The sequence below is a fragment of the Lagopus muta genome, chromosome 2, assembly GCF_023343835.1.
Source record: "Lagopus muta isolate bLagMut1 chromosome 2, bLagMut1 primary, whole genome shotgun sequence".
Classification (NCBI taxonomy): Eukaryota; Metazoa; Chordata; class Aves; order Galliformes; family Phasianidae; genus Lagopus; species Lagopus muta.
Window position 1 is genome coordinate 75,828,750 of NC_064434.1, and position 24,951 is coordinate 75,853,700.

Genomic DNA, 24,951 nt, shown 5'->3' on the forward strand with positions numbered 1-24,951 from the left:
TAACAATGAGATGACGCTGAATTCACTGCTGTCCAGCACTCCTTAGAACTGGTGTGCTACTTGAATATTTATATCATACTGACATTTGCTTACTTTAGAGAAAGCTTTATTTCCTTGGAATATTTATCATAGTATCTAGGAATTTCCATGTTAAACTGCTGCTGGATCTGAATGTTGTATATAATTACCTAGGTTCAAGGCCAGTTGCCTAAGGGAAGTCGATTTTCAAAGAACAGAACCAGCTCTGTGGCATTAGCTAGCTGAAGTAAGAGCTGGCAAAGATTTTTCTTGGACTGACATTGAGCAGCCTGGAAACAAAGATTTATACCTCACTTCATGTGTATGGATAGCTCTGTCTGATGTATTAGGGGAAAATTAGAGAAGCCTCTCCCCGCATACCTGGCACCATCGGTGGCGATGATGTGATATCTGATGTGATCTGTTGACCTAGTTATGGTCTTGAATAGAAAATAAATTTGACATCTCTTCCTTCCTGCTTTTTCCCTCCTGATCTCCATCAGTCTTTTTTTTCTGATGGTTAAGGGTGGGGAGGTTGGTGCAGAATTCAGTTCCTGCCTTTCTGATACACTGTAATGCTCTGACCCGCTTTGTACATGGAACAGTAACATCCACTTTGAGACCTGATCAGATCTCAGCCGCCTGTTGTTTCCCATCAGCTTATATGACTCTCTTGGGCTTCTGGGGCTAAAACTGCTCTTTTGCTGCTGTGCATAAAGAGGCGCCATGATTTATGAATCAATTAATCACTGCATGCTGAGGGGTTGTTCACGGTAGTTAAACAGTGAAAATAAGATGCTTGAGTATATAATAAAGATGGATATAATGGATATGGCCCTCTACTGCTGAATTCTCTTCCTCTACTTTATCCCAATACTGCTAAACTATCGGTATATGAAATCTGTTTGTCTTTGATGGCATTGAGTTCATCTAATTTCTTGAAAAAAGTGGTCTTTATTTCCATGATTTTTTTTGAATCTTCTGGTTTGATTTCAGTTTACTGCCAAATCTGATAAAGCTTCAAAGCAGAAAAAGAAAAATAGGCTCTCATACTACTGCCTGTAAATCTTTTTCACAGTTATAATAAAGTCTACCTTTGTGTATCCAAAACTTAAGGAGGGGAAGCCTGGTCTGTAAACGCACTTAATTGAATGCAATTTCCCTAACAATAAACTGAATATGAAGCTTTATTCCTTCATCTACTTTACCACACATGCTGATCGAGAACTCCTGTTTTTTTGGTTTTTTTTTTTTTGTTTTTTTTTTTTTTGGAAAAAAAGAGATAACTTCAGACTAGTGCATAAAAATATTAGTTTCCATCACATAGCTGTTATTGTTTGTTCTGTTTAACACACACATAATTGCTCTGCGTTTGTAAGACTGCAAGATACTGTAAGAACTAATCAAGTTTGGTGGGAAGCCCTGCTATGAATGCAGTTTGGCTTCATGATTTACTGAAGCGCTGTGCAGTTTGAGCCAGCAGTCAATAACTGTAGTCAGATTAGAATGGCATATTTAAAAATCTATTCATTAGTTAAGGATATGAGGCAAGAGGCAATCCAGTCACATGATTTGGCCTCTAAAATACATTTTCCAAGGAGGAAATTGTTCATTACAAATGGTGAAAAGACAGTGAACCTTGCTGATTTCACTGGAGTTGCTCTTGATCTTACCTGTGTAACTAAGAGTAGATTTCATTCAAGTTAGAAATTAGGTGCAGTGGTGTGAAGCAAGTTAATTCATTTTCCCTGCCATGCAGTGGAATTTGTAGTGGAATTATAATACCTGTAATTTATCAGTAAAAGTAAAAAGTATTTCTTTTCAACATAAGCTAGTTTTTCATTTTGTTTAACCTGCTGCTGGCATATATTAACTGTATCTAATGACTTCTGTTTGCTTGCTAAGTTGATCTCATTAATTGGCTTCTGAAATGCACAATCAGCAGTAATAATGCTTTGCTGCACTGACAGTAGTTAAATATTTCTCGTCTGTTTCCCCATCCTTGTCTGTTTTTTAGGACCCAGGATTCTCTTCAGTGATTCACGACAAACTCCAAGTTCCCAATACTATTCGGAAGGCATGGAATGAGAAGGACAACAGATGCGACGTTTGTGCCACACACTTGAACCAGCTGAAGCAAGAGGCCATTCAGATGGTGCTGACCTTAGAGCAGGCTGCCAACTCAGAACATTACGATGCCTCTCCAGGATCACCCCCACCCCTCTCTAATATTCCCACACTAGTCAGCTCCCGGCACGTGGGCAGCTTACAGCCCAGGGACTGGGCATACATGCCTGCACCTTATGCTACATCTAATTATACAGGCTTTGTTGCCAACAAACACAGTGGAAAACCCAACAGTCTAGGAATTGTTAATGGGGTGGAGAAGAAAAATGGCTCTCCTGGACACCAAGCCAAGGTCAGCTTTCAAATGGCCACCAGCCCCAGCAATGGTAACGTTCTCAATTCTGTGGCTATCCAAGCTCATCAATACCTCGATGGCACTTGGTCTTTGTCAAGAACGAATGGCGTTACTCTATATCCCTACCAAGTAAGTAGTTTTAAACAACAGTGATTTTTCTTTCTCTTTCTTTCTTTTTTTTTTTTAATTTTCTTTTTCTCCCGTAGAAGCTTGCAGGGGCATGCTAACACTGTTTGGTCCTGTTGAGGAGAAGTAGAGAAGTAGAGCCACTCCTATACAAAGGACTGGAACAAGAAGGGTTTTAAATTCTCTTTTACCTGGTAGGGAATGGAATTGTGAGAGACCGAGATCATGACCAATATTCATTAGAACTACTTTTATTAATGCAGCTGTTATTAATAATAGAACCAAACTGTTGTTGTTAATAACCAATAACTAGTCACACAGTGCATTCATTTGTTCCTTCACTCAGATTGTGCATCTCACTCATAATACTTGGTTGGAGATTGAGTTTATGGCTGGGAGGCCAACCACACTTGTTTGTTTATGGGAAGCAGTGCTGATGTACCTGTATTTTTGGCTGGGTATTCGTGAAGTATTCATAGTGTCTTTCTGGTTCATCATTTGCATTTATGGTCCTATTGTCCTTGGGTAGCAGCTACCACATATGTTGATGTAGCTCAAAGTTATACCTATATTATTATTTTTGCTAGTGTGTGCTGGTGGCCTTCTACAGATTAAACTGATTCTTGATGTTTTGATTTGTAGTAGTTCTCATGAATTCAGAAGGACCAGTAATTTCCTCAAGTGTTTGGGGAGCTTAAATGTTTGAGGAAGATAGTCTTGTATTTATCAGCATGTTCTTCTGATCTTTTCTGATCTGCTACTTTTGTTAACCATCTGCATTCATGGGTACCCGTAGAACCCACCCACACTAACTCACACAGAAGGGGGAAGAAGGTTTTGCAAAATACTTAGTTGTAGGTTGTGGGAATTTTAGTGTGCCCAAGCACTTACAGATTGCAACAGAAGCCTATTCTTTTTCAACAATCCCAGCCATTCCTGTTGGGCATGAATAAGCATCTTTGGAAGTTGGTCTTTCTATTAAGTTATGAACCAACTACAACATAGGTCCCTAAGTTAATACTTAAAAGTTTCTTGATATGAGAGTGACTAATAACATTGCCTGAAATAAAAGTGTTATTCATAAGCATTAAGTTGTTGCTATGCACCAAAGAAGATGTGGTAAAACTAGTAATGCATTACAATTATTTTACCTGGAAAATATATGACTTTATAGTTTTGTGGATCTATGCTCTAGTGAACCTGAATCACATTTGGGCAGGTTTCTATGTAGTCACAGTTTGATCTAAGAAAAAAAAAAAAAAAGAAGAATACACGTTAAGAAAACTGAGTAATAATTTTTATTAGGAAAATTAGTTGGGTCTCATTGCATTCATGATCGTTTAACTCATCTTCTATGAAAATGTCTTTATCTTTTAATAACGTTCATTATTCCTAGGCAGTTTATTTTGTCTTAAAGATACTCACTAAGGAGAATCTAATACTCAAAATTTTCTGAATACCATTTGATTCTACTTAGCACAAAAACTGTTCCTTAGCATTTTCCTCTCCTTTAGCTAAACTTGAAATAGAAAGGATAGTAGCTGCAGTCTGCTATCAGGTTCAACACCTTTCCCCAAACCAAACAACAAAAAACCACCAAAAACCCTACTACCCCAGCAGTGCTGGTTTGTGATGGAAGGGTTGAGAGTAAATTTCATAATCTCTGTAAGAATTAAAACCTTCAAATACTGAAATTCTCTCTTTACTCAAATGTCATATTTAATTGTCCAGTCAGGGAATTATAATGATCTTCTTAAACACTTTGCAACGATTTAGTGTTTGGTTATGTAGTACCTGTGTTGGACTGAAAATTAATCAAATAAGAGTAACAAGTGATCTCTTTGTAACTTGAGGTAGTAAGGAGATGCAAGCTTTGATTTATTTTTTTCTGCTCTTAAATACAGAAAATGACTTTATTTGCTACATTTTTTTTTGAACACTTAAGTTCTCTCTCCCCCTTATGTATATGTTTCATTATTTTCTTATTATTGCAGTTACAAAATCCTGCTGGAGAAGAGCACTGTGAGGATGAATCTGTTATCCTATCTTAATTAGAACCCCAATTTTATTTATTCAAAGAAGAATTAAAAAAAAAAGAAACACTAGTTATTTTTAAACATATATATAATTCATATATATATTCATTTTTTTCTTTCCTTAAGAATAGTGATTAATTAAGCTTCACTGTGTATTAGTTTAGAAGAACAGAAAATAATGGAGAGAATCTATTGGGATAGAAAGCCTTGCACCTCACACAGAAGTACAGTGCTCTTCTTTCTGCATTATAATTTTGTCAAACTGATGTTCAGGGAGAAATCAGTCTCATTGCTCTAGACTTAATGGCGCCTGTTTGTAGGCACCTCCCATTGTAAATTAGCTCTGTTAGACAGTCCAGATAACTTGACAGAAATGGTTGAGTACCTTGAAACATGACCTTATTTTCTTCCTGCATTATCAGCAAAAAGTGAAACACATTAGACTGGAAGAGGCAGTGCCTCAGAACTGATTCATTACAATTTTACTCGCTAAAAATATTCCCATTATTGTAATTTTTAGGATGTTGGTTGTTTCTTAGGATCTTCTCCAGACTGCTTTGGGATGAACAAATTGCAGCTTTTGTTTCAATTCTGCTGGAATAAAAGTGTTTTGATATTGTAGGGCTCAGATGCTGCAATAGCATAGGGTTAATCTTAAATGATACCCACTATTCAATCAGTTCTGCAGAAAAAGTAATTGCCATCAGGAGTAAAACAAATGCAAATTTATAGATTAGTAATTTAGCATATGTTTACAGCCTGAGAAATAGAAGTAATAATGTCTAACGGGAGATCTTTGTCAGAAGTAGAAGAACCGCTGTCATGATACAGACAGTTCAACACTGGAATAAATTTTTTGGAGGCATGTTGGGAACTCACTGTTGGTACCCCTTTAGTCAGAGCATTATCTGCTCACAATTGTTTAGGCAAAACTGATCCTACTTGGTGATTACTCCAAATGACCCCATTGGTCCCCACCAGTCTTGTTTTATGTAATTCTACATTTAGCTACACTTTGACTAGATCTAAAGATCTAATTCCAAGAACTTGTGATCCTCCCTAAACCCTGCTCACAAATGAACAGCTGATGCAGATTTCTCCAAGGAGTTGAATCAAACTTCACTGGCAGGTGGTTCTCTTATGAAGCAGAGAATCACATCCAGGGAAAAGAACTGATTAATCTTAAATTGTATAACCCATTAAGAATGTCCTATTAACACTGGAATGCTAAAACGGTTACTTTGTGAGGGTAACTGTAAGCCATTTCTGTTGAATGTGTCTCAGAAAATACCAGCCAAAATTCAGTACAATGAATAGAGTCTGGTCATCAGAGGAGAGCATTTGGATAAATACCACGGGGATCTAGCTATGATTTAACACTTGTAAAGGCTTCTGTTGATCTCTTTATATCTCAAAGTGATTTCAGTCCTTCCCCTCTGAGAGAAAATTGTTGAAATTGTTGAGGTTTTACCTGTAATTATTTGTGCAACTGCTAATGTGAAATCACAGTGTTAAGTACACTTCTCTTGCTTACCAGTTATCATATAATGCTTTTAAAGAATGAGAAACTATTGAGTTTGGGATGGTGTTGCAGGAGCCATGAATACCTTGATGAGATGACTGCTGTTACTTATTTTTATACAGACTATTTTTATACAGACTGTGATTCTAAATTGAATGCATAACTTTTCTATTACTTTGTTATCCAAAGCTGCTAAAAATCTGCTGGTTCAGCTATTTTACCACCACATTAAAGAACAGATTAAATAAATTAATAGATTAATAAAATAGATTTGAGTCTTTAGTAGTTCAGACTTATGTAGACTTTGCTTTTGAGGGGAAATGAGTAGACAATAGGTGAGTAGATTGAAGTGGTTGCAGTAAAATGCTTCAAAGTAAAAGTGCAGCTCTGTTTTGCAGTAGTCATTCTTCTTTATGATCAGCATCCTCTGTTAGCCTAAATTAACCTCATAGTTCTCTTCTGTTGGTGTACCTCTAAACCTCTCAAGTGTGGCAATAGATGCTTTGTGGTTTGAATTGCAGAATGTTAAATTTCCTTGGTCCCCAGGACACCTCTGGTTATCTTACTAAAACTTCATCTTTTAATGTTTTAGGTTTTAAGTAGATTATTAAAATTCAATATAAAATCAGCAACAGCATGTTTGTAGATCTGTGTGACAGGAAGGTAAGAGAATAAATAGATCTAGGAAGTGCCAACAGCTTCAGGAACAGCGTAGGCTGTGGAAGGGAAGGATGGGGAACAGATAACATAGCTGTTGGTGTGGGTATGGTGAGTACCTCCTGCTTCTGACCTTGAGGTTGTAAAGTTTGAATTTGGTACAGAAAAAGATGTATATGTAAGGCTTTGAGTGGGGATATTGTGGTCATAATGATAGTCAATGAAAAAGTGCTTCTTTCTTTACTGCACTTGAGAAGACTCTTTTGACCAAAAGTTTGTAAAATGAAATCTTAAACTGCATAGTGCCTCCTGGCCTCAGGCATAATGATCTCAAGTCTATTGAGAAAATTATCAAAGGCTTTGTTTGTGTACAGTTGATGAAAGCCTACTGTGCTTTCTGTTTCCTTTTTATTTAAAATATGTGTTTAGAAGAACACTGTTCTCTGAGAAAGAACCAGCTTTTTATGGAGTTCTGCAGTGATAAATGATTTGTTTGGAGTTTACTTAGGTCATGGCTGTCCCATAACACATCAGTTCTTTCAGGCACGGACTTTTAAAAAGAAACTGGTAATGATTAGAGTTGGGCACAAGATGAAGAGTTCAGATACAGAGCCAAAGCCTATGTGTGGGGTGTTCTCATCCAGGATTTTGATTTCAAGCTTTTTTCTTAGTCTCTACTGTCTAATTTCTTTCTTTTCCACTTGCTGCTGCTGTTGCTTCTTCAAGTGTTCAATGTGATAAAGCTAAAATGTTAGTGATTGCTACAACACTGCCACAGTAGCTTTTGAAACATATAGTGCAAGATACAGAAATCATATTACTTGTTCCATCTCAAGGTTGACAAGTGTCTTCCTAGAGCCAGACCCATTTTGCCAAAGCATCTTAACAACAAAAGAAAAGGAGATCTATATACTGCCTTTTCTAATACTGTATTCTTACATGACCACACATGATTCTGCACAAGATCTGTAATACAGGAGGGTTTTTTTTTTGTCTGTGTGCAGTTTGGTTTTGGTCCAGAATTTGTTGGCTTATTTTCAGTCACTGAATGTGTGAGATCTACATTTGAGTGTGGTGGCTCTCTGAACAACATAGAAAATTTTGTTCCTCTTACTGACTCTTACACCCAGGAGGGGAGTAAACTCTTCAAAAGGGCTGACAACAGCAGGACTAGGGGAAATGGATCCAAGTTGAAGGAGGGAAGATTTAGGTTGGATGTTAGGGGGAAGTTCTTTACAAGGAGAGTGGTTAGGCCCTGGAACGGGCTGCCCAGGGAGGTTGTGGATGCCCCGTCCTTGGACGTGTTTAAGGCCAGGTTGGACGGGGTCCTGGGCAACCTGATCTGAATGTGTATGTTTGGTGGCCCTGCTAGGCAGGGGGGTTGGAACTACATGATCCTTGGGGTCCCTTCCAACCCGGGTGATTCTGTGATTCTGTGACTGATCGTAAATGACAATGCTGAGAAACTTTTGTACTTATTTTTTGATTTTTATATTCAGTCACCTAACTCTAGCAGTGAACTAACTCAGAGAGAGACTGTAGACTGGGAGTACAGGAATTTTGTTTCCGAAGCTTGTTTGACTGGGCCATGAAACAGATTGTCAAACAAATTCATTGACACTCAAATTAACATCCTCACTTTAATATCTCAGTTGCCCTTATTCTTCATGCATTAGTTGTTATCTCTGAAGTAGCTTGCTTGTGACTAAAAAGCCTTTTTAATCCACATCATTAGTAATAAAATATGACCCTACTAAAGTCACAGTATGTCATCAGCTAACGTTTTGCCATGATTGATCATTCAATTTGTATGTTAGACACACTGGTTATTTGTATTTCATTCCATCCATCCCCTCAACTAACAGCCCAATTGTGGATTCTCTAACACCATCAGGAGGTGAAACTGAAGTCCTCACTAACTGATGGAGGGGTTTCTTTTTTGCATTGCTCTGGGGTGATTTGATCTTGTACGGCATTTTTATGCCTGACTTAATGACCTTAAAATTGTTACTTTCCCCCTTCATGATACCAGGATGATGAAGGGAAGAAAGAAGTAGAAGGTATCCCATGGACTGAAAAGGGCTAAGTAGGCTTATCCTATGAGTATGAAAACCCCATGACTCTGATGTGATGTGAGGAAGAAATCTGTGGACTATTACAAGAGTGAGTTAATCCTGTAACTTAGTGAAAGCCGGGAGATCACACAATTAAGGAGGATTTGGACTTTTGGTTTTCTTCCCTACTTTATAGATTAAGATTTTTTTCCAAGTATGAGACCAGTTTCGTTTCTGAAATAATATCTGTGCTCATTGCTTGCAACACTGAACAAAAGAATGAACTGAGAGAAGATATGGTTTAACAGTGAGGATAAATTATGCAGAAATGGGATGGAGTTAGACGACAAACAGATGCATTACACATTTCTCTTTGTTTCCTCTATTGTAAATAAGGTGGCACAGAACCACTGACCAAAAATAGTCAGCTCCTCCTTATACTTAATTTTATAGCTCAAGAACATAGAGATTCAAAAATTAAGAGAGTGTATTCAGAAGTGAGAAGAAGAAACATGCTTTTCAAGTGATATACAATTCTGTGGAACCTATTAACGTAGAAATAGTGTTGATGCCAAAAGCTTAGGAGAGAACATAAAAGACGTGCTTACATGAGCAGCTAAAACCACCATCAAAATCTTTCTGTTACCTGAGTAATAATAATAATAAGTTTCCATATAACATAAGGTGATTGATATCTTATATTCTCGAGAGAAGGTTTCCTTTAAATATGTAGCTAAGGACTAGTATTCTTGAAACCACCATGGAAGCTTTCCAATACAGGTGCAACTAGGCTGCCTGGGAGAGGGATGTGCTTAGCGCTTATGCTCTTTGTCTCTTTGTTCTAGAAGTGGCCCTTGAGTGGCAGCTGGAGAGAGAGCCTGGATTAGAGAACGAATCTAGAGAAGGATAAGCACCACATGACAAGAGTGCTGTGTTTTGGATGTATCCCTGTAACAAACAGACTAGAGTTTTTCATAAAATTTCAACAATATTGCTGGGGCTCAGTGTAGTTGTACATTTCATACTTTTCTATTTTTGTTCCTACTGCAGTATGTGAAGATTCATTACTTCTAAAAACTTTCTTGAGTTGAATCATTAGTATGAGCAATGTGCTGATCTTTAAAGCTGCATAACGATTCAGTCCAGAGACCGATATTACTTGTGTGTCTTGCTGTTGTTCTACAACTGTTGCAAAAACAGAGAAAACAGAGATGTTTGCTCAAGTGTAACTCATTCCATCTGAGATGTAGGAAGAACAAAGGTTGACAAAAGAATTAAAAAAATTTTAGTCATTTTTCTTTAGATTCCTAAGGGGATTCAGCCTTCACACAAAGAGACACAAATCAGTGTCTTGTCTCCACGATAGACACATTTGTTTCTCACATTGATGCATGGAATTAAGATAAGATTTAGGGACATCATAATAAACATGTTGTTCCTTTGATTTTGCTTAGGAATTAGGAGCTGGGCTTTTAATTATGAAGAATTACATTATTGTGCAAAAAATAAACCAACAAAGTTTTTTTTTTTTTTTCTTTGATGCTATGCTTTTGAGAAGTAAGGAACAAATAGGGGCTGATATAACTCTGAAATGTGATTCCGCACAGTTATTATGTAAAGCCACTGTTTCTTTTTCTCTGAACTGTTTCTGAAACAGTATTTGAAATGGAGCATCAAATTCACCGCTGGCATAATCTTCTTTTAATTCAGTAGATTTGAAATAAAGCAATTGGTTTTTCCTCTGTCATGAAATAGTTGAGATGAAAATTTTTGGTGTAATGACAAAAAAGGTCAATAGAATTGTCATTCTGGAGTGATGCCAGACCAGAGGTACGGACCGGGAGATGCATGACTGGAGAGCAGCCCTTGCAGATAAAGATCCAGGGATGATGATTGATAATAGGTTTAACATGGATCAGCATTGTGCCCTGGCAGCCAAGATGGCAAATTGCATTTTGGGGTGCATTAAACCACAACATAGCCAGTCAAAACAGGTGATAGTCCCACTATTTAGCAGTGGTGTGGTCTTGAATGTTGAATACCTGGGCTTCACAATATAAAAAAAGATGTTAAGTCCTTGAAAGCATCTAGAGCAGTTCTCACTGATGACAGGTGACAGAACAAAGGGAAATGGCCTCAAGTTATGCTAGAGTAAGTTTAGGTTGGATATCAGGAAAAATGTCTTTATAGAAAGTTGTTAAGCACTGGGATAAGGTTCCCCAGGGAGGTGGTTGAGTCACCATCCCCGGATGTGTTTAAAAACCATTTGGATGTGGTGCTCAGGGACATGATTTAGTGGAGGTTTGTTAGAGTTAAGGTAGTATGGTTAGGTAGTGATTGGATTTGATGATCCTTAAGATCTTTTCCAACCCGAGTGATTCTATGACTCTAACAAAGCTGATAAAAGAGGGCTGAAAGGCATATCTTATGAGGGGAGTCTAAGGACACTTGAGTTGTCCAGTCTGTAGAAAAAAGAAGCTGAGAGGTAACCTCATCACTCCCTGCAGCTTCTTGAGGCTTGGAAGTAGGGAGGAAAGTGCTTCACTTATGTTTCCCTAGCTTCTCCCAGGTAACCAATAAACATTGTGGTAACAGCATAAAGTTACCTCAGGAGAGATTCAGACTTAGCATTAGGAAAAATGTATTTACTGTGAAGGTGGTCGAACTCTGTAATAGGTTTCTGAGGGAGGTGGTTGATGACCCATGCCTGTCAGTGTTCAAAAGGCATTTGGATAACGCTCCTGAAGTGGTCAGGTGGTTGGACTCATTGCTCTTTGTAGGTCCTTTCCAACTGGACTATTCTATGTTCTGAAGCATTATAAACTTCAGAGATGAGTGTTGTCAGATACAATACATTTGAGGCCTAACTGTATTTTCTCTGACTCCAGGATAATTGTCTTGCAACTGGCATGACATCAGTGTAGTAGAGATAAGAATGAGATCAATGTCCACTCTATAATACCTGGTCAGCTGGAGTGTGAGAATAGCAGTGGTGATGTAAGCGGACATAGAATTTTGTACTCCAAGCAGTCTTGGCTTCCCTTTGTGCTGGTGGATGGAAAGGCTTTTTTCTTTCACATGCCTTTGATCTATCCCTAAGTTGAAGAGTCTGTTGGAATTGCTCTCTTGACAAATGAAAGCTGATCACACAGCAACTTTTGTATAATGCTATTCAGTGGAAAGCAAGGAAAGATTGCATCCATACAGGGGTGAGGAAAAAAAACGCTCTCACCTAATGAACCCATCTTTTTAAAAATTCTGCAATGTCTTCTGAGGAGATATGAAATTTCACTTCACCTTTCACACCCAACTAACCCTTCTAACTGACTTAGAACTGCTCCAAAGATCGAAGGGAAGGGAAAGTAATGAGTGTTCATCTTCCAAGACATTGGTCTGTGCTCACTTTGTCACTAGGAAGTCTCAGTAGAACCATCTGTAGTTCTGCTTTCATGGGAGCACAGCAGTCACCATCACTCATTTCATTAAGGTACTTGAGGACTTTGGTTTTATACATAAAAAAAAGATAACCTGACTGGTAAACAGGAACATCCAAAGACTGTTCTGCAACAATTGCAAGCTATTAGTAGCGTAGGTAGGGGTGCAAATGAGGTGTTCCTATTGTGATAGCTCTTTGAATCAAGTAAACATCTGTCACAAGTGGGTTTCAAATTACTTGATTCTTTTTAAATTAGTGAAAATGGCGTATAAGTGTGTTTGCTACAAAGCTGGATAAATTTATGCACAGGCTTTTGACTAATTCGAAAGATGCAAAAAGAATTATGGGTTAGAACTATACTTAAGGACATTGCTTTTGTTCCTCTAGCTTCATGGTAGCTGCATTGATCTCCAGTGAGCGTGATTTGGTGTCTCACTGGATAGTTGTAATGCAGTACTGTAATGTGAATTCTGCAATTTGTTGTATCTTTTACTGCTCTACCTACTGCTTTTTAAGAAGATCTATTGGCTATTAAAAATCAGCCTAAACTCTGCTTTTATTGAAAAAGGTTTTTTTTGTAATTGTGTACTGTGATATTTTCTTCCCTGTAAGGAAGATATAGCTAATAATTAAATATAAGCCAATTTGAGAATTAGATTTCTGTCACTGATTTATTTCATTCAGAATAAGAGAAAGAAAAGATTTTTAGTGAATGTTCTATTTTCATAAGATAACTGTTTTGCTTTTTGGCCTCAGATACTTTTGGTCAGGTCAGAATGTCCAGTTGTCAATACCTATGCAAACAGTTTGAAGGACTGAAGATAATATTCTCATGGAGTCAGAGGGAAATATAATGCCAGTAGAAGTACAGGAAAGGATTGATAATCACTATGAATTTTGCAGGTGGATTTATTTAAATCTTCCATCTTTGTAGTAGTTTCTAAAGATGTAACTAGTGTCAGGAAAAAAAATTGCAAGGCTTTATTACTTTTTTTTTTTTTCTTTTCCAATCCTGGCAAACTTTAGACCACTGGAGATTGCTGTGTTTTAAATGTAATCTGTGCACACAATCATCTCTGTGCTTTGTTTCTGTGTATTTTCTCAATTGTGGTGAAATATAGAAAACAGAAAATAGTTCAATCATTATTAAAGAAATTATACAGAACACACCTGAAGAAAATGTGAAGTAGTGAGATTTCATCAATTTTAAATTGATCAGTTTCCCTGTAGTTCACTGCCAACACACAGGAAGTAAGAAATGGAAACAACACAATTCTCAATTGTACCATGAAAACATACTGTGGCAGGTTACGTAGATTAGGAGATTTTCTAGGCTTAGAGATGTGGGTTTCTTTGCTTCCTCTTCCAACTCCATCATATATTATGCTTTAATTATATATTAGGAGTGTTTGTCTCTTGCTGCCTCCTCAGTGGTTTGTTCCACTGGGATGATCTGCACTAGGACAAGGAGGCTGCTGGTTCTAGGGCCTCTAAAGATGACAAAGATTTCTAAATGTTTAGAAATGAGAGTGGCCAAAAATATCACAGTCAGTGCTGAGAAACTGGGGTTGATTGGTTTCAATCTTGAAATAAAACCTGGGTGGATTTTTCATCATCTGTGCAGAGTTTGTGCACTTCAGCATTTACATCAAGGTGTTCCTTTGTTTTCTGAAAAGGAAAGGGAAAAAAAAAAAAAAAAGGAAAGAAAGGCTTTGTTTTATAAAGAATTTACTTGAATGTATACTCTTGGGAAGATCAAGGTTTTAGAAGTTTTAAATTGACCTATGAAATGTTGAGATTTTAGCATTATTGAAACATTATTTCAACAAGCTTCTGAGTCCAGTGTATATCTCTCCCACTGTTTACTTAATTTAGCTCCTTATAACAGGGTTTTTTTTTTTTTTTTTTTTTTTTTTTTTTTAGCTCACAGCTCCTAATAAAAGTAGTTCCAGCAAATGCTACAATCCTGTCACCCTCAAATGATGCTCTGATTTCTCCTAGGGAGCATTCCATAATGATAATCTGCTGAAAAAATCAGGAGCTGAAACTGTAAGCTTTTTTTCCCCTAACCTTTCATAATCACCTGTTGGATAGGATTGGATGCTGTATGCATGAAATCCATTGTAGGTAGGGGTGATATGCAGGAGTGAGTATTTCAGTTCATACCGTCTGGGTTAGTGAAAGGGTTACACTGCCTGTTTTCTACAGCTGCAAAGGCAGTGGTGAGCAGAGCAACTCGGTGGAAAGTCTTCTAGAACTCTGTGAACGTTTTATTTAATGTATACATATATTGATTCTGCCTCTCATCTTTTGGGCATCCTTGGTTTGTTTTCTTTGTGTACGCACGTATTTCTGCTTATACAGACACAAGTATATCTTTTCTCTGAATTTCTTCTTAGTGAGACTCCTTTTCTGCTTCCAAAGGAAAAGAGAAACTTCAGGATAGATTCTGTTGTAAAATCAATGTGAAATCAAGTTTGCTTCTGCGTATCATAGAGCAACAATTATGCTTTTATGCTTTTAGTAATATTATGCCATCCTGCTGATGTTAAGAAGATCAAAGAATCAGAGAGCAGTGAGATTTAAAAGTTAATATTATGTAATGGGGAATGTTTCAGCCCCTCTTAAGAATACTTATTAAGCAGTGGTTCTAGAAAGTTTTTCAAGAGTGGTTCTTTATTATCCTGTGCATTGAATGGTCTTCTCCTGTATGGAGCTGATTCATGTCCGTCTTATATTCCCTTTGTCCTGGTGTCAAAATATAATTTGTCAAAATAATAATTGTGCAAGATAATTTACTGTTAAATATGTCTGCAGAATATTTTACAAAATGACAGAGACCTTTTTCCTCATGTATACAGATTACATCACTGCACTCCCACTGACCTTGAGTTGGTGATCTTTCATTAGGCATGTCACTGTGGAGCAGAAAATCAGTTCATGATGGTCTATTAAAATTTAATTAAAATAAAGGCTTCCTTTCAAAAACTGATTTTAAAGTAACTTCTGAAACTTTCATGTTACAAATTGAGTAAACAAGTTGAAGAGGAAAAATTCAGAACATTTCATGAGCAAATACAAATTCTCTGTGGGGTGCTGAAAGCCAAAATGAAAATGGAAGCTAACCATAAGGCATTTATTACAGTTCAGCATGGTTTCCTATATTTCAGATGATTAGCTTGTTTGTTGTTGTTATATTTGGACTTCATTAAATGCATTTAATTAAATCTATTGTAAATCTGTTTTATTCCTAGTGGGCCAGTTAATGTAATCTCAGTGTTTGCTTATAAAAAATATCAACCAACATTTCCTGCACTAATTTTAATCAGTGTTTATCTTTAGGCCCTAGTGGAGTGTGCTTTGTCACTTTAGGTTATTGTGCAAGCTCCTTGGGGCCGTGACTTTTTGCTATGTAGAAGAAAGATACTCATTGCTGCTGTGAGTAAAAGGTAGAGAAATAACTTGTTGAAGATTATTTAGAGTGACTTTTATGAGGAAGAAATAAGTGTAGCTATAAGACATGACTATACACTTTCACATAATTTTCGTAAGCTGATATTTACTCTTAAGCTTCTGGGTTTTTATTGTTAAGTTTTCCATTAAATTTATTTGTTTAATTGTTTAAATGTTATTGTTTACTCCTGTCTCTTAGGCTGGCAATGGAAAAAGTGACCAGGGTATGTAAAGTATAAAGAATAAATGTTAGCAGATGTTAATGGTAAAAGTTAGGGAATGATAAGGCTGCAGTGAAGCAATAATTAATATCAAGAACTGGAAAAACAAGCTGTCTATGTACTGTGAGCTGCTTTAGCTATGAAAATGCACACCAACTGTGCCTATGAAAGAAAGAGTAAATAATTGGCAGTGAGTGTGAGCACTGCATTCTGAAGTTAAACACACTAACTAGGAAGATGCATAAGACTTTGCACATGAAAGTAATTTGTCTTTTGTCCTTCTTCTAGATAGCAAGTGGCTGATATGAGATCAGCTTCATTCAAGCTGTATGGAAGCTACCCTTGAGTTGATCTGAATTCTGTTTTACTGAAAAATTATCCTGTAGGAATTAAGTGGTTATTATTTGTTCGTCCAAGTTCTCTTAACAGTTTATACTGACTGAATTTGAAAGAATATCTTCTTTGAGGGATTTTCAGTTTTAGTGTTGCAGGTTAAGAATGTTAAACTGTTTCTCCTGCCTTTTCAGAAAGTGCTGCAGAGCACGGCCAAACTACAGCCAGTGGCCCCTTTCCTTCTATCATTTGCTTTTCAGGACCATGCAAGTTTGAAAATGTCTGTAGTTTTTATTTTCAAATTGATTACTGATTTTCTGAATGCTGTCTGAGGAAAGTAAAGGAGTTGCAACCTAAATCTTAAGTCTGTGGTGAGAAGAAAATTTTGTTAATCTGATATTATTTAACTGGTCAGGAGAGATGAAGAATGGTATCAATTGCCCAGTCTGCAAGTGAATGTGCACTAAATTCCACTTGAGAACCGATAGCACGCTTAAAGTTCTCAGATTAACAGGGACCTACAGGGAAAAGTGGGAGTGTGGTTTCCTTACTGTAAAGCTATCACAGTGAAGATAGATTATGATGGTTCCTGCAGACCAAAATGTACTGGGAAAAATATCATTGCATGGATTTGAATTAAATGTTAGGCCAGCTTTGGCTAATGTGATGTCCAGGTTGGTTCCCTTAAAAAAAAAAAAAAAAAAGAAAAAAGAAAAAAAAAAAGACTTGTGAATTGAAAATGGCCAACTGAAACAAACATGTTTGAAATTGTGACAGAAATTGCATGCAACAACAGGTTGCAAAAACACAAGTAGCTTGGAAAACAGAAGTAAACTAGAAGTGCATGTAAAAGCCTGACAGTGCATTTGGTGTTGTGTAGGGAATATCCATTCCATTTGGTGGAATATCACTGCAAGTGCATAGCCTGAAGCTCACAAGTTGACCTCTCCAGAGCTGCTGAAAGGAGACCGGGACGGAAGGAGGTGCAGTCCCTGGCAGTTTACAGCACACACAGAGAGCTTAATTTGGTGTTGAGGATGTGTTCCTTCTTTTTGCTTTCATTAGCTGAGACAGCAGTAAATCTAGAGTAAACAGAAGAGAGTGACATAACTCAGCACCTAGTCATGCCTATAGAATTCACTGCAGGAAGAGGCCTCTAAGTCAAATACTTAGTTGAGTGATTTTTATGATAGCTAATAATAGCTGTAGCACTATGCAAACGAAGGTAATAAGGCAATCAAACCTATGCCTTAAGGCATTCATCTTCACGGCCAGGAAGGAGCTGTTTCTGTCTGGCTAGTGGTTTTGTTTGAAGGCTCTTCTGACACCTTTTGAATCCTTTTCATGTATTCCTGTTAAAACTGTTGGCTGCTGCTGTCATAAAATAATTTTAAGACCTCAGCAGGACATTTTTATTATTAACATGAAAGTAAGACAGGTGTTCAGGTATTGTGACAAAGATTAGAAGAACGAACCTTGTTAAATTGAGAGGTCACTCCTGCTGATGCATAGCTTTGTAGAGTTGACTTTTTAAATATCAACTGCATACTGACTCCTTCGGAAATGAGATAATTTCATGGCAGCTCCTATTAGCACCAATAACTGTGAAATTAACTATTGCTTCAACTCAGTTTTGACAACACAGAAGGGTGAGGTAGCTACACAAAGCCAAAGGGCAATGCGATTCAGCATGACTTATGCTTTGAGACGGTAGATTAGTCTGTGGTTTGTGCATCTACCAGAAAGTGGAATTTTCCAGCATGGAAGTTGAAGCTAAATGCTACTTCCCTGTGGAGACGGAGGAACACAATATTGTTATGCTTTTTGACTTGAGAGGTTGGCTGGGATCAAGGTCTTGCAAGGAAATTTGCACTGAAAGGATATGCTCTTGACTTCGAAAGATTGTATCAGCATCTCTGCTTTTGGGAAGGAAATATAAATGCTTCCTAGGCAAGCGCAAGGCTCAACCCTGAGCCTTTTCCAGATGGAATCTAGCCCCTAAGAGTGCCTCTCCTGCAACACCAGACTGTTGGTGCTTCTTGTTTCCACTTCTACACAATGTCTGTGCGTTTTTTTGACTAAGTAATACCCAGTTCCCCATATTTACATTTTGACCCACTGAACTCTTCTGTACATAGGGTATAATTTTTGATCAGCTCTGTATGCAACCTCGAATAATGGCTCCTATTTGGGTATCCAAGACTACATCAGAAAATAACAATTTTGAATGAAAAGTATATGTCACAGCATCAGCTTCAAAGTAGTTCCATCCCAATGCCATTGTAATATTACTTTAATCCAGTTGTAGGGTTCTGACACACAAGTAGCTTAGTTTCTAGCAAGTTTGCTAATATGTAATAGATGTGAATGCCTGGTTTTAGCAAATTCAAGATGAGTAGACTTTGTTTATTAACTCTAAAAAAAAAGATTGCAAAATAAACCAGACTACCTTGCACTTGCCACAGGCTGTATACAGCATGTGGGCAGCTGTCATGATGCCGTAAAAGAAAATTCCATGTTATAACCTTTTGATGAGATGGGAGGCTCTCAGAAAGCCAACTGGCTCCTTGGACAATATTACAAATGATAAGCTGAATGGGTCATGTGAATATGTGCAACTTCAGTGATGCTGATTTTATTTTGAGTACTTAAATGGATATAGAAGCATTTCAACAACTAAATCTCATGCAGGAGAGTGGCTATATTTCCTTTACAAATGCTTCATGTGGAACTGAGCTCAAACAAAAACAGAAAAATTGCTTTCTCCTTCAGGAATGAGACAAATTTCTCTTTTTAAGATGAGAGATCTTACTCCAATGCAGGTGCGCACTGGAAGACATGTTGCAGTATTGATCAAGCTAAATTGAAATGCTGAGAAGGAATATGTCAACATAATGGCCAGACAGCAAGGTTTCAACACAATATTTCAGTTTTTTTATCCTCCTGTAGGTTTCAATGTAGTTTTCTAAAAGAACTGAGAACTTTCGGAACCTTAGATCTGTCCTGAAGTAAACATAGCATTGAAATATGCATTTTAATTTTTATTTTACTAAGTGCTGGAATAGAACATACAAGACTTTCCTTGGAATCCTTTCAAACGATGAGTGGTTAATTTTTCATAGCAGCAGTGAAAGAGAGAGCTGCATGAACAGTATTGATAATCATTAGTGTCAGAGGTTAACTTTTATATAATCAGCTTTTAAAAATGTACTTCTACATAGAGACGATGTAGGAAAGTGCATGGAAAACGGTACTACAAAGTGTATCTTCCAACTTAAAATCTTTGAATCGAGAAGGATTTTCAGTCTCTCAGCTTAAACTTCCTAAACACCTGTATTACTTTGTCCAAAATATACCTGGCTTCCAAGTGAGTTGACTCTTTACCTAAAAAAAATAGTTACAAACTTGCTGCATTCTGTGTCTTGGGCTGAAGTTTCTACAGACTTTGGGAGATAGGAGTCTCCTGGAAGGGTTTGAGTCTTCATAATACGCTTCCCAAAATGATTTTTTTTTCGTTTCTACAGAAATCCAGTCTGAACTTAGTATACTCTTGTGTAGGGATAAGGTCTCTGCTGTTGAAATAAGGCAAAATACCTTTTAGGGCTGTAGTTTTCCATGGTAAGGGCAGTTTGGTTTTTAAACTTTTCAGAGATTAATTAGTGAATTTATGGGAGTTGTACCTCTAAATTATTAACTACACAGGTTGCTCCAAAAGTAATGCCTCCTACTTACCTCCATAAAAATGACAACAAATACAAAGAGTGTAATGACACTATTTGATAAGGCAAAATCTCATCTATGAGATGCTGTTTTTCAAAACTGCTACCATCAGTAGCTATGCATTTTGGCCAGCAATGAATGAGAGCCTACATGACGTGCTTGTAAGAAGCTGTTCTAGTGGAAGTGACATGCTGTTTCACAGCTGCTATGACAATGTTGTTGCTGAAAAGCATCACCCACTGCCTCATTTTGCTCGTGTCCACTGTTTGGTCTTTATTAACATTCAGCAAGCATTGATGAATGTCAGCTGGTGCCACTTTTCTGCATGGAGGAATTCAGTCCTACATCTTTGCTTTATACACACTTCCATGCCAGATGCCATTTTGTCAGACTGCCCCTCTGCTGCCATCTGTCACACAGCAACAACAAGTAACTAAATACTGGTGGGAAGGTTCAACCTCTTCTGCCATACCACCAATATGATGGTATGTGTGATGTCATAGGCCAACATAATAAAATAGGATACAAAATTCATATGAGCTGGGGAAAAATAGTAACTAAGAAAATTAATGTCACTGAGAAATTAGTTTATTTTTTGCTTGTGCAAAAGTTTATGCCTTAGATGCAAGATTCAAGTCCTCTGGTTACTGTAAAGTACTTTATGAATGATCATATTAGTTAATGCACAGAGACACTGTGTATTACTGTGCTACTATCTGTAAGTACTGCTTTAGTTAAAACTTTGGCTGCAGTTTACAGAAAAACTGACATTTGTAATTCTTTGCAGTGGAGAATCCAAGTTTCAAACAAATTCAAGACATTTGCTAGAGCTAGGTCAAACTCACTCAGTCTTCTGTGAGTAGCTGGATAAGAGATGTGTCAGGTTTTCACTGATCCTATTCCCCCAAAATGTGAGCTTTTGTGGTGATTGTGTGTGTTGCCTTACTTTGTAATGCCACATTTTTATGAAGCAATTAGTATGGGAATCTCTGTGCCTGTCAGATTTTTTCTTTCCACACTGGAAATGAAGTATTTTTTTCCCCCACATTTTAATGGTAGAATTTATTATATATCTTTTAAATAAAGACTGATGATCTGATTCCCACATCTATCTGTTGGAAAAGTAATGGTGTTCTTTATTGCTTACTTCCTTGTTAGCTATAGAAAGAGGTTGCTTTCTGGGTCAATAATGCCATTTAAGTTAGGCCCGCATGCTGACGCACTCTGATAGCTTCTAGAGCTGCTCTTGTCAACTGATAGTGAAAGGTCAGTGTCTTACAGATTGCTGTTCGTGATAGAGAAACCTCTGTGGTAAGATTTGAACTCCTTATAATGCGTTGACATTTGCTGTCATGATAGTAACTGATCAGAGAAATGAAAGTTTGTTTTCGTAACAAATGTATTGCTCCTGCACACTGTGAACTTGAAAGGATTCTGCCTCAGCTGCGAGGGTACAGCCAGTTCACTTGACTGCTGCGTTATGTGTACAGGTGGAAGTCAGGTGTGGTCACTGTCCACACACGCGCTTCTGCCCTAGTTATTTTAGCACAACTAGACTGGCCACTGATGCCTTGAAAGGCAGCTGATGCGGAAAAGGTTTACAGTGTGACCGTGTGACCGCTCTATCTACATACATGCAATCAACTTTAAATGAGCCACACGAAGAGAGTCCTTTTATTATGTAAGATGCTTTCTTTTATGATATATTAGAAATCTGATAGCAAATGAAAGTCACAGTAGAAAAAAGTCCAATTAATTTCCAGGTGTAATCCAATTAATTTCCAGGTGTACATAAGGCAGCAGCCATATTAAAAGAATTGCAAACTTTAATGAAGTAGACTTAAAAAAAAAAAAAAAAAAAAAGTAATTCTGAAAGCTAGGGGCAGCCTTTGCTTTCTCACAGATTGCCATGTTATCTCCTTGATGGGAAAGCAAGCAGATTTTATTGTGTATGTGCACAGTATTATTTTTTGCATTGCTGAAATGCCTAGCCACCCAAAACTGGGACTAGAACTCTCTTTATTAGTCTGTTGCTCCAATTTTTTTTGTTGTTGTTGTTTGCAGAGTGATTATGGGAATATGCTAGCTTGGAAGCCTTGTGTTGCTGTTCTGTTCACAGAGGCTTGACCTGTGGAGCTTAATGAATGAGGGGGATGTTTGGATATAGCTGTTAGTACTTTACTGCCTTACTTGTAAGGGACAGTTTGCAGTTTCCAAGTGTCTGTCCATGGGTAGTCTGCTTCTCTGCAGTTTAAAGAGTGAGAAGATCTGCACCTTGGGGCAGCTGTCCTTCCAATGGCTTCCTTTGAAGGTAACAGGAGAGGCTGATGCAATCCTAAATAGATGTCATATAATATAGAATACAGAGGAAGGTAAACTATGGTAACTGTTGTTAGGTTTTTTTTTTTTTTTTTTTTTTTTTTTTTTTTGTAACATGGTGGAGGCCTTACCTTTAACAAAAAATGTTGACAAGTAGGAACCAATACCAAGAAGTTCCTACCAAGAAGTAGGAACCAATAAATAAAATGTGCAGGATATGGCATGCATATTGTGCTATAGGAGTACTATAGACTGGAGTCTGCAACTTCCATACAAGGATATATTCACTGTAGGTGGACATTTACTGTTCTGAATACTTAAAACCACACAACTTACCTCCTATGATATTTTTACTTTTTTGTTTTCCTTTTTACTCAATAAATGTATCAGTAAAAAGTGAGAGAGCAAGAAGCAAGCTTGGCCAATATATTTTCATATTCCGTATAGAGATTCCTTTTAACGTAGGTAGAATTCTAACCATTCTTTCCATGGTATAGTTAGCTTTGGAGAGCACTGGCAATCTGGGAGCACTGAGTTCATTGCTAAGCCAAATCACCATTGTTAAGCCAAATCAATTTAGTACCTTATGCCTCAGTGCTGGAGGTTGGTTGGGAATGTGCACTTATTTATATTTGCAGGGCTAAGTTCTGTATGGAAATTTGCTGATCAAGCAAACGAACTATTGCCATAGACTTAATAGAGCAGTTGTTTTCAGAAAACAAAAAAACCCCAAAACTTACCAGTAATGTTTACTAGGTATTGTTTTTGAAGAGACTGCACCACTGCTTTGTATGTTCTTGATTTTTTTTTATTGTTTTACTTTTTTTCTTTTTTTCTTTTTATCAGTACAAAAGCTAGGGCAAGAAAGTACACTGAATGAGTAAGTGGAAATAAGGAGAGTACCAGGTGCTGTCATTATTTATTATGGAAAAAACAGGATATAAATAAAACTTCAGAAATGCTATTTCATGAGGCAGAACTCTTGGGGTGAGGAGTCAGAGGAATATGTCTTTCAGGAGGGATAAACCCAGGATTAGTGAGATCAGCTGGTAAGTAATTAACCTTAAGACATTCAGCGATTTGCTGCAATATACTTAATGTTATGGGCTCCTGAGTGTGAGATATAACTATATCATAAAAATTTTGATGGGAGGATGTTTCGATGTCTGCAAAAACTGTGATTTTATCAGTGCTGAGGAGTGTATTAGATCTGTGTTAAATAGCAATCTTGTTTATAGAAGGACATAAGAAGTGTCTGCCACAGTCAAAGGTCACCTTTCTTCTGGACAGTGGGAAGCTGGAGACTGCAGTTAAGCTCTAGGTGCTGTCATGGTTACTAAGTAGTAATATTTTAGTAAAAATAGTTTATGCTAGATGCAGTCTGAGTCTTCTTTAGAAACGAAACAGAATAAAATCCTAGAATCTTAGAATTGCTCAGGTTGGAAAAGACCTTAAAGACTGAGTCCAACCACAGCCTAACCATACCACCCTAACTCTTACAACCCTCTGCTAAATCATGTGCCTGAGCACCACATCCAAACACTTTGGACCTGCTCCACACTTCAATTTTCTTTCTGTATTGAGGTGACCAAAACAGAACACAGTATGTGAGGTTGGGCCTCACCAGTTCCATAATTAGCATTCTTGCTATCCCAGTGATTCCTAAAACTTTATTCTAAGTGTGCACTGTTTTGTCTTTCAATACAAAATATTGACATATTCAAAAATATTTCAGATCTTGTGTGAAAGTATTAATAAAGCAGGAGCAAAGCATGCCTGAGGACCTTCTCAGTTTCAGTTTTCACAGTGCCTTTGATAAGCAACATTTGGTATGTCTACATCACATACTGCAACTAAGATCATGAATGTAGCAGATATTGTGTGTGTCTTTTTTTGGTCTTTTTCTTATTCTTTTGATAGGAAAGGACTGTCAAGAATTGCTATCTTGCTCTTGTTCTCTCAGTCTCTGTATCAGCAGTTAGTGATCTCCCACTGTAGCAGCTTAGTATTCTGCCATGTGAGAAAAAGGTCATAATAAAATGACAAGATGCTATGAGGCTGCATCAGTGCCCTTAGCTACAGGAATTTGTTGCTGTTCAAAAATGATTTCTTTTATAGGTGGATTTTGTCCTGAATGTTATCTGTTGTGGTGAGTGGTTTGTGGTAGATACAGAGCATGTCCCTCCTACACCATGGTATGTTAAAGACGACTGACTTTGCAAATCACTGCTGCTTTCAGGTTGTTTTGATTGAATTATGCCATTGTTCCTTTTTGCCTTGTGTCAGATGTGTAAAAATTAATTTGTGAGTTGTGTAGGCAGTAAAAGATTGCTCTATTTCCCCACTCCCAAAGCTCCATTTCAGTTTCAGTAAACTATCAGATTTACCTCAGAGTGTTTGGATCTCTGTTCAATGGCAATCTGTAAAGCTGACTGATGCTAAAGTCAGCTATTTTCACATGATAACGTCCCAGTAACACACTACAGTTAGAAAAACGAAATATATAAAATGTCAAATTATCCACTTTTCTCTTTGTGGCACTGAGCACCGTTGAACCTAGCTGTTACCTTCTTCCTTGAATACTATGATAAAGAACAAAAGAATGCAGCTGAAAATTATCATGCAGAACTTACT

At 37.3% G+C, this 24,951-nt stretch overlaps 1 protein-coding gene across 3 annotated transcripts in view; it reads left to right on the top strand.

Moving 5' to 3' along the window:
- Positions 1-24,951, top strand: part of KIF26B (kinesin family member 26B) — a 286,786-nt gene that overhangs the window by 83,965 nt on the left and 177,870 nt on the right. For all 3 annotated transcript variants that reach the window (XM_048934933.1, XM_048934934.1, XM_048934935.1), the window contains one exon: positions 2,036-2,569. In XM_048934933.1, coding sequence (XP_048790890.1) covers positions 2,036-2,569 — 534 coding nt within the window. The remainder of the gene's footprint in view (positions 1-2,035; positions 2,570-24,951) is intronic.